Consider the following 10,521-nt stretch of genomic DNA (forward strand, 5'->3'; position numbering starts at 1 on the left):
AATAGCCTCTAACTGCTCCTACCTCTCTTATTGTTCCCATCAGCTTCTCCACATTCCATCCTCCATGCGGGAGCCAGGTCTTCAAGTCTTGGCTCAAACGGTCCCTTCTCAGAGAGGTCTTCCTAGAAAACTCTTTAAAACAAGACCCCTCAGGCCAGATGTGGTGGCTCATGCTTGTAATCCCAGCACTTTGGGAGGCTGAGGTGGGCGGATCACCTGAGGTCGGGAGTTCAAGACCAGCCTGACCAACATGGAGAAACCCTGTCTCTACTAAAAATACAAAAAATTAGCTGGGCATGGTGCACATGCCTGTAATCCCAGCTACTCGGGAGGCTGAGTCAGTAGAATCACATGAACCCAGGAGGCCAAGATTGTGCCATTGCACTCCAGCACCTGGGCAACAAGAGTAAAACTCTTTTTTTTAAAAAAAAAAAAAAAAAGAAAGAAAGAAAAGCAAACACAAGACCCCTCACCCAGTCATGCTTGGTTCTCTTATTCTACCTTTTTTTTTTTGAGACAGCCTCACTCTGTTGCCCAGGATGAAGAAGTGCAGTGGCACGATCTCAGCTCACCACAACCTCCCAGATTCAAGCAATTCTCCTGCCTCAGCCTCTCAAGTAGCTGAGACTATAGGTGCATGCTGCCACACCCGGCTAATTTTGTATATTTTAGTAGAGATAGGGTTTTACTGTGTTGCCTGGGCTGGTCTCAAACTCCTGAGCTCATGCAATCCACCCATCTTGGCTTCCCAAAATGCTAGGATTGCAGGTGTGAGCCACCATTCCTGGCCTATTCTACTTTATTTTTATCCATTGCCTTTATCAGGCTCTAAGTATTTTTGCTTTTCTTTTTTTTTTTTTTTGAGACGGAGTTTCGCTCTTGTTACCCAGGCTGGAGTGCAGTGGCACGATCTCGGCTCACCACAACCTCCGCCTCCTGGGTTCAAGCAATTCTCCTGCCCCAGCCTCCCGAGTAGCTGGGACTACAGGCATGCACCACCATGCCCAGCTAATTTTTGTATTATTAGTAGAGACGGGGTTTCACCATGTTGACCAGGATGGTCTTGATCTCTTGACCTTGTGATCCACCAGCCTCAGGCTCCCAAGGTGCTGGGATTACAGGCGTGAGCCACCGCACCCGGCCTATTTTTGCTTGTTTTTATCTTTTTTCTCCTATTAGAAGTTCCATGAAGAAGAACCTTTGCCTATTTTTTTTCTTCTTTTTCAGGAGAGAGCTAGAGAGAACCTTTGCCTATTTTGTTCTCTTGTGCATCCCCAGCACCTAGAAAAGGGCCTGACAACTAATTCTCGCTCAGAAATCTCCCCATAGTCATAAATGAAGGGCTAAATGAACTCTAAAAGAGTTTTGGAGAGTCAGATTTTCTCCCAGTGAATCAGAATCCAGGTGCCAGAACTCAGATACCAACTACGTATTCTCTTGCTTACAGCCCTAGAATAATTGAGAGTTAACTCAAGACCACTTTGCATATAATTATAGAGTGACACTGAGGTCATCTATTGGGTCACAGAGGCCTTGTCAGCTCTTAGAGCTGACTACAGATCCTGCCTTTTAGTCTACAGGGGAGCTAGCCAGCTTGATCTGTAACTGTTGCTCTTTCCTATCCTTCATCTGTAAGAAGGCCTGCCTTACTTGTAGCCTTTACATGGAGCTGTGAGCTTGGGATGTGTGACATTCAAACTCAGTCCAGACTGTTTAGAGTGGTGGTTTTCAACTGCTGGAGAGTGATTTCACCCTCCAGAAGACATTCGGCACCATCTGCAGACATTTGTGGTTGTTGAAACTGGGGGTGTAGTGTGACTGGCATCTAGTGGGTAGAGGCCAGGGGTGCTGTCAAACATCCTCAAATGCATAGGACAGCTCCCAACAAAAAAACTTTCTGGCCCAAAAGGTGAATAGAGCCAAGGTTGAGAAGTTCTCGTCTATAGGAACACTAATGATAAGTGGTAGCTAGCATCATCTTTGCCATGTGCCCAGTACTGAACTACATTCTCTATGTGTACCATCCCACTTAATCTGCACACTGTCCCTGAGAAACAAGGACTCTTACAATCCCCATTTTACAGATGAGGAACCTGAGGCTCAGTAAGGTGGACTCACTTGCCTGATGTCACATGCCTTAGTAGGGACAGATGTACACCCAAGGTGCCTAACCTCAAAGTCTGTTCCTTTAATGTCTGTTCTGGATTGCTCTGCCCACTGACTGGGAGCTGAGGTGACCTGTTAGTCCTCTCCGGATGTGCCTTTTATCTGCTGCCCCCGTGGACAGGAGGGTCAGTCCACTTGGGAGATGTTTGGCTATTAGCCAGAAGGGAGGTTTCCCTTCCCTGAGTTGTCTGAGCCTGTCTGGCTTCACTCTCCCTGCACTGCAGTACAGTCCTTGGCTCCAAAGCTTAGCTCCCCTGCCAGCCTCAGGCTGATGCCAGCCCTTCTCCATGGGGCGGAAGCTTCCAGATTCAGACCTAGGCCTTGCATGCCCTCCTACAGGGTGCCTCCTTTCTGGACGGGGGTCTTCAATCAACTCTGGGGCCTGCAAGGTCACCTCACACTTCCTTTCAGATAAGGGAGGGTTAGAGCTGCTAGGATGGTCACAGGACTCATGGTCCAAGAAAGTACTCAAGGTCTCAGAAAGCTAGACAAGTGATTGCTGGACTGGGCTGGGAACAGAATGATCCTGGGGTAGCCCTGAGGCACAGGCCACTGTCCTATTTGTGGATGAGGTGAGGAGAGCTCCAGGCCCTGCAAGGGATCCCTCAGTCTGCCTGTGAATAACAACTCTGAAGGGCTTTCTGAGGGCCCTTGGAAAGTCTGATGACTGGAGTTGAAAGATGATTCTGTCCAAGGAAGATCACGACAGTCAAGGACCAATCTAGGGTCAAGTTTGAGGTATTTGTTGTTGAGGAATCAATGCTGAATTAGTCTGAACTATACATCCTTTCTTCCATCCATCCATCCAACCATCTATCTATCCATCCATCTACCTATCTAACATATATTTAGGGAGCTCCTGCTGGGGGCCGAGGATGCTTAGCGTCTCCAGGCACGTCACTCTGTTCTGAGGCATCAGATCCCTTTGTTTAGGGTATAGCTCAGAGGTTCCATCTACCATGTGGGACTGTGGAGTCAGACAGATCAAGATTCAAATCCCAGCTCTGTCACTTCCTATAACTGTGACTTTAGGCAAGGGACTTTATCTCTTTGAACTTCATTTTTCTTCATCTGTGTAATAAAGAAATGAACAGTTCTTACCTTGTAGAATTGTTATGAGAAGCCAATGAGATAATGTGTCCAAAATGTCTGGCACATGGTAGGGTCTCAATATATAGTGACAATAGCTACCATTCATTATACCATGGCTAGGTCTTCAGATGCATTATTTAATATAATCCTACCACCAACCTATAATGAAGATGTGATCTCCATTTAAAAATCAGGAACTAGGCCAGTCGTGGTGGCTCACACCTGTAATCCAAGCACTTTGGAGGCCAAGGCGGGCGGATCACCTGAGGTTGGGAGTTCAAGACCAGCCTGACCAACATGGTGAAACCCCATCTTTATTTATTTAAAAAAAAAAAAAAAAAAATCAGGAACTCAAGAGGTGGGTGGATCACCTGAGGTCTGGAGTTTGAGGCCAGCCTGGCCAACATGGTGAAACCCTGTCTCTACTAAAAATACGAAAATTAGCCAGGCATGGTGGTGTGTGCCTGTAATCCTGCTACTCGGGAGGCTGAGGCAGGAGAATGCTTTGAACCCGAGAGGCAGAGGTTGCGGTGAGCCAAGATCACACCACTGCACTCCAGCCTGGGTAACAGAGTGAGATTCCATCTCAAAAATAAATAAATAAAATAAAGTAAAAATAAAAAATGAAAATCAGGAAACTGTACCTTGGAGAGGTTAATTAATTTGAAGGAGCTCATAGCTTAGGTTGATTCCAAAGTCTGTGCTCTTAGAAACATTAACAAGCCCTAGTTATAATTTCCCGTGGCAAGAATGAGAAATGCAGGTTTTCAGGCTTAGAAGGATTTTTAAGTTTACCAGGCAGGAGTAGATAGTGTAAGTTGCCAAAATGTGTGATGCTACAGAACCCCATATGAGCCACTTCAGGGGGAAGGAATCTCACATTCATTCTAGGAGTTTGGGTTATTCTAGAACAGTTTTTTTTTTTTTAATCCGCCTTAGGTTCTGAATCCCTTTGTGAATTTGATGGACGCTAAGGATCCTCTCTTTGGAAAAATGCCTGTAAGCACCACATATATTTTTGTGCACGATTGCAGAGGGCTTGTGAAACTTTTGAAATCCAGCCGTGGACACCTAAAGAACCCTCCTTTAGGGCAGCATTTTCCAAGTGCAGGACACAGATCACTAGTAGTGTCCGAGATCAGTTTAACAATGCAAAGACCAATGTTTTATACTCTAATATTTATATTTTATAGTTACCTTCTATTTACGGCAAATGAGACTGGCTTTCCATTTATGGTAATGATATAAATTATTTTTTAAAAGCATACTTATTAGACCGGTAGCAATGGCTCACACCTGTAATACAAGAACTTTGGGAGGCCAAGGCAGGTGGATCAGGAGTTCAAGACTAGACTGGCCAACATGGTGAGATCCCATCTCTACAGAAATAGAAAAATTAGCTGGGCATGGTGTTATGAGCCTGTATCCCAGCTACTCAGTAGGCCAAGGCAGGAGAGTTGCTTGAACCTGGAACATGCCACTGTACTCCAATCTGGGTGACAGAGCAAGACTCCAACTCAAAAAAATAAAATAAAAAGTATACTTATTTAAAAAATAGCTGGGCACGGTGGCTCACGCCTGTATTCCCAGAACTTTGGGAGGCCAAAGCAGGTGGATTACCTGAGGTCAGGAGTTCAAGACCAGCCTGACCAACATGGAGAAACCCTGTCTCTACTAAAAATACAATAAATAAATAAAGGGAGTTCAAAGAAAAATATTAAACAATATATTCTATAATGTATTGTTAATGAACAATTACACTATTATATATAATGGTATCCTAGAGAGAGGAATCCTATATTAGATACAATAGTATCCTATATATATAGAGGTATCCTATATATAATGATAGGTTTTTTGTTTTTTTTTTTGTTTTTTTTTTTGAGACAGTCTCGCCCTGTTGCCCAGGCTGGAGTGCAATGGCACGATTTCGGCTCACTGCAACCTCCGCCTCCTGGGTTCAAGCAATTCTCCTGCCTCAGCCTCCCGAGTAGCTGGGATTACAGGGGCGCACCACCATGCCCTGCTAATTTTTTGTATCTTTAGTAGAGACAGGGTTTCACCATGCTGGCCAGGCTGGGGTCTCGAACTCCTGACCTGATGACCCACCTGCCTTAGCCTCATAAAGTGCTGCGATTACAGCCATAAGCCGCTGTGCCCGGCCTCTAATTTTCTGTATTTTTAGTAGAGATGAGGTTTCACTGTGTCAGCCAGAATGGTCTTAATCTCCTGGCCTCCTGATCTGCCTGCCTTGGCCTCCCAAAGTGCTGGGATTATAGGCATGAGCCACCACGCCTGGCCAATGATAATATTATTATAGTAAAAATTAAATAAATAATAGTAGAGGTAGTATAGACATGGAAAAAAAAAAACACGAGGTTGATTCAGGAAATTTCTTTGGGGTTTCTACTTAGTGGAGTCACCGTGGCTTTACTTTAGTGTCATCTGCATTTCTAGGGTCCTTACTTGTCATTACCCTACTTTAGTGTCATCTGCATTTCTAGGGTCCTTACTTGTCATTACCCTACTTCTTTCTCAAGAGAGATACTATATAGGAATATTATAACTCTTAAAACCCCAAATCTCACCATTAGAAATATGGAACTGGAAAAAGCTGTTGACTTAATTCATATGCATATGTTGAACCTGAAGAGGTTCTAATTATTCCCATCTTTTTCTTTTCTTTTTTTTTTTTTTGAGACAGAGCCTCACTCTGTCACCCAGGCTGGAGTGCACTGGCACGATCTTGGAACCTCCACCTCCTGGGTTTAAGCAGTTCTCCTGCCTCAGCCTCCTGAGTAGCTGAGATTACAGCCATGCACCATAATGCCCAGCTAATTTTTTGTATTTTTAGTAGACACGGGGTTTCACCATGCTGGCCAGGCTGGTCTTGAACTCCTCACCTCAAGATATGCCCACCTCGGCCTCCTAAAGTGCTGGGGTTACAGGTGTGAGCCACCGTGCCTGGCCTATTCCCATCTTTTTTTTCTGGAGTTGTGTACCTCTGCTCAAACTGTTTTATTTTTATTTTTTGAGATGGGGTTTAGCCATGTTGCCCAGGCTGGTCTCCAACTCCTGAGCTCAAGCCATCCCCTCGACTCAACTTCCCAAAGTGCTTAGATTACAGATGTGAGCCACCATTCCAGCCACAAATTGTTTAAAGGGGCAATGAGTGTAGGGGGCCAAGAGGAAAATGCAGAAATGTAAATAGGAAGCTTCCAGTTACATGATTAACCTGATAACTTATTTATGCAAGTTCAAAAATAATTATGCATTTCAGAGTTGGTTGTTCAAAACCTTGCTGTGGCCTTTGGGATAGTTCTATAAACTAACGATTATTAATTATTGATAAGATTCATTGATCATTTATTATGTGCCACACATTGTGCTGAGAACTTCAAATGTTTAACACTCCTAACATGCACATGAAGTGGTTTCCTTTTACACTTAGTCCCCCTTTAATTAAATGAAGACGACGTTCAAATAGGTAGTAAATGACAGTGCTAGGATTTAAATACAGATCTGACTTGTCCCTCAACTCCCCCACGATCTTGCTTTTTTAACCAATTCGTGTCTCCTCCCTAAACTAGAGGGGACATCATCTCTTTAATGGTCGCTTTTTCATCCGTTAGAATACCTCCTCATCTGAGATAAAACCCAACCAAGAATCTCTGCCTTACCTGAGCAACAAGCCTCACGCTGGACAAAAACCCCAGGCTCAACACTCCCAAATCCACCCGGATTCTCATCCCCACCCCCTTAAAGGATTTCTGCATTGCTTGGCTGAGACCCCACTCTTGAGGATAATCTCTCAATTCTTAAGGAAACATCCTCCCTCCTTGAAGCCCTCACTCAATCCTGAGGATGTTCTCTCCCAAATATTTCAGAGCGGGACCGACTACAAATGGAGCCCAATGCAAAATGAAAGCATAAAGGCCCCTACTGTACGACTGCCCTGCTGGTTTGCCCACGAAGCCGGCCGTGCTTCAACGATACCCTTTCCGTAAAGGGAGAGGCCACCTTTGTCATAATCTTGCGGACCCAGAGTGGGAGATCCTGAGACCTGACGTGGAGGGGTGGGGCAGTGGTAGCCACCAATTTCTAGAGACTTTCGTTCGAGAGCACACCCTAGGACAACCTCCGTGAATCTGGGATCACTTCCCTTGGCCCCGGCAGAAGCTGCCTTCCTACCTCTCCAGACAGCTGGGTGGTCCTCGCAACCGAGCCGGGGCTCCACCTTCTGGGTGTGTGGGCCTCGCAGCGTGGGGCCTATTGCCTGGGCAACCGACGCCGTGAGAGGTGCATTGTGGTCTGCAACAAAATGCAGGAGAAAGATCCTGAGGGAACCATGGAGTCCATGGACCAATGGAAGAATGCCGTGGACGCCGTCAAGCCAATAGGGACGCGCGGTGAGGGGCGGGGTCGGCGGGAGCAGGGCGGGGCCTGAGCACTAGGCGGCGGCGACTGGCGTGGGGCGGCTTAGATGCGCCACGGCTTCGGTAGCGACAGCAGCTCAATCTTTGACTGAGCAGTGCTAGCACCTCCTCCAGGAGACTGTTGCTGTCAGCCAGCCCCCTTCTCCACGGTGAGAAACTCTGGGGGCTGGGGGGGTGTCCTCGCTGCCTCATTTCACCCTCTCCGGACTTAACCCGCCGCGTAGCCCGAGCTTCCTGAGAAGTGGGGTGGGGGGCGTCGTCCCGTGGTGGCGCGGGCCGGGGGAGGGGGTGTGCATCTAGTGCCTGGGGGGCGCGGCCCAACTCCTCCACCCTGGGCCTTGCCCACTAGGTAACCATGTGCGACCGAAAGGCCGTGATCAAAAATGCGGACATGTCGGAAGAGATGCAACAGGACTCGGTGGAGTGCGCTACTCAGGCGCTGGAGAAATACAACATAGAGAAGGACATTGCGGCTCATATCAAGAAGGTGAGGACGGGCGCGGGGCTGAGGCGCAGCTGGGAGCAGGGGGTTCCTTCCCCTTCCCCGATCCTGCGTTCCTAGGGCGCCTGACAGGTCCCGGGAGCACCCCGGGCGTCTCGGGGCGTAGAAGCTTCCAGAAAGGACGCGGATGCATTTTGCGCTCCTCTGGAGAAGACCAGACCCTCGGCGTCCGAAGTTTTTTTTTTTTTTTAATTACCCAGCTCGGCGGGGGGAAAGCGCCACCTAGCAACGGTATCTAAGATCAGGGAGCAGCGGTTCCCCCTTCTGTGTGGTTCCTGCGCTGAGGATCCATCTGGGTGTTCCGGAGGGGGGAGCTGCGTGGGAGTTTCCAGCCGGGCCGGGAGGAGATCTTGCCAGCCTTCCAGTGGGGAGTTAGTCGGCAGTTGAGGGAAAGTGGGTGGTGGCGGGGCTGGGGACTGGGGTGGGGGCTTGGTAAATGGCAGTCTGTAGAAAGCGCTGGCAGGACTGCCAACTTCTCTAGCAATGTTTGCTGGAAGGGAAGAAAGCTGGCAGCCTAAGCCGTGGGAGGGTTCCAGTCGAGAATGGAAAGATGAAAGACTTTAGATGGAACAGAAATAAATGCCTTTTTTTTTTTTTTTGACAAACGCAGCAGTGCGTGCGTCTAGCTTGCAAGCGCGTTACTCCTCTTCATAGCTTTAAAAGAGGTTTTCGCACTGCGTGCAGTTAGAGTAGCTAAATCTTGTGTGACTCTCCGCAAACACTTGTAAGAATTTTGTAGAGAAAGATTACTTTTGCCGCCCTCTGCCCCCACAGGCATTCTACTCCCAGTACCTCTTAGGGTGGGGGAAATGGTAAAGAGTTGTTCCTACAACTTGCTAACCTAGTGGACAGGGTAGTAGGTTAGCATCATCCGAATACATGTGGAGAGGACGGCTGTTTGGATAATAATTAAGGATAAAATTGAGCCAGTTGACTGTCAGATTCTATTTATAGCAACGGTGGCGTGCTTAAGTATTGTGTCCCTGAAAATTTAATTTTGATCTGCAATCATTTGGTATACAATGCCATTTGAAGTTTTATCCTTTCTGAAGTCTTGTTTGAGTGTTGCAGGCTGCAGTTAAGATCTTTGTGGTGAGGAATTGGAAGTGCTAATTTTTTTTTTTTTTTTTTTTTTACCATTTTCTTGGATTGCGGGGGCATGGCAAATACAGTTAGGGTAGTTTAGTTCTTTACACGAACGTGATAAACTACACCTGTTGATGTCACCTTCTGTCAATGAGTAAGAATACTATAGAAGGTATGAAGGTGTAATTAACCGGAATAACAAAGCATCTTGTCTTTAAGGCTGACATTTCTTCCTTTGACCTCCTCAGCCTCCATTCCCATCTTAGCTCAGACTGCAAGTATGTTTGTATTAATGCACTATGTAGGCGACTTGGAGCTGGGGAACATTCTTTCATTAGAAGAATTTGCAGATGCTAACGTTCTTCCTTTCTGCCCCTACAGGCTCTGGCTTATCTGGGAGGCAAACACCTCTGGTAATTAAAATTCTACTTTTTTTCCCCCCCCCCAGGAATTTGATAAGAAGTACAATCCTACCTGGCATTGCATCGTGGGGAGGAACTTCGGTAGTTACGTGACACATGAAACCAAACACTTCATCTACTTCTACCTGGGCCAAGTGGCCATTCTTCTGTTCAAATCTGGTTAAAGGCATGGACTGAAAAGGCCGGGCGTGGTGGCTCATGCCTGTAATCCCAGCACTTTGGGAGGCCAAGGTGGGCGGATCACCTGAGGTCAGGAGTTCAAGACCAGCCTGGCCAACATGGTGAAACCCCATCTCTACTAAAAATACAAAAATTAGCCGGGTGTGGTGGTGCACACCTGTAATCCCAGCTACTCGGGAGGCTGAGGCAGGAGAATCACTTGAACCTGGGAGGTGGAGGTTGCATTGAGCTGAGATCAGGCCATTGTACTCCAACCTGGGCAACAGAGTGAGACTCCATCTCATTAAAAAAAAAAAAAAGCATGGACTGTTGTGCCACACACCCAGTGATCCATCCAAAAACAAGGACTGCAGCCTAAATTCCAAATACCAGAGACTGAAATTTTCAGCCTTGCTAAGGGAACACCTTGATGTTTGAAACTTTGTGTTTTGTACAGGGCATTCTCTGTACTAGTTTGTTGTGGTTATAAAACAATTAGCAAAATAGCCTACATTTGTATTTATTTTCTATTCCATATTTTTGCGCCACGTTGTTTTCTCTCAAAATCCATTCCTTTAAAAAATAAATGTTGCAGATGTGTATGTGTGTGAATTACAATTTTTTCAAATAACATTGTGTTGAAGATGGTCACTTGATC

At 46.6% G+C, this 10,521-nt stretch overlaps 1 protein-coding gene across 1 annotated transcript; it reads left to right on the forward strand.

The window, feature by feature from the left end:
* The first annotated feature begins 7,739 nt into the window (after window positions 1-7,739).
* DYNLL1 (dynein light chain LC8-type 1) lies at window positions 7,740-10,463 on the forward strand. The gene is made up of 3 exons (XM_009004780.5): window positions 7,740-7,843; window positions 8,044-8,181; window positions 9,731-10,463. Exons 2-3 carry the CDS (start codon window positions 8,050-8,052, stop codon window positions 9,866-9,868), a joined length of 270 nt encoding a protein of 89 aa, XP_009003028.1. The 5' UTR covers window positions 7,740-7,843; window positions 8,044-8,049; the 3' UTR covers window positions 9,869-10,463.
* The last annotated feature ends 58 nt before the right edge of the window (window positions 10,464-10,521 follow it).

This window comes from Callithrix jacchus, chromosome 9 (assembly GCF_049354715.1).
Source record: "Callithrix jacchus isolate 240 chromosome 9, calJac240_pri, whole genome shotgun sequence".
In the NCBI taxonomy this organism is placed as follows: Eukaryota; Metazoa; Chordata; class Mammalia; order Primates; family Cebidae; genus Callithrix; species Callithrix jacchus.

Coding starts and splice junctions, on each gene's coding strand:
- DYNLL1 (XM_009004780.5), top strand. CDS start 8,050: ATGTGCGACCGAAAGGCCGTGATCAAAAATGCGGACATGTCGGAAGAG. Junction 8,182..9,730: donor TTGCGGCTCATATCAAGAAG/GTGAGGACGGGC, acceptor CCCCCCCCCCAG/GAATTTGATAAGAAGTACAA.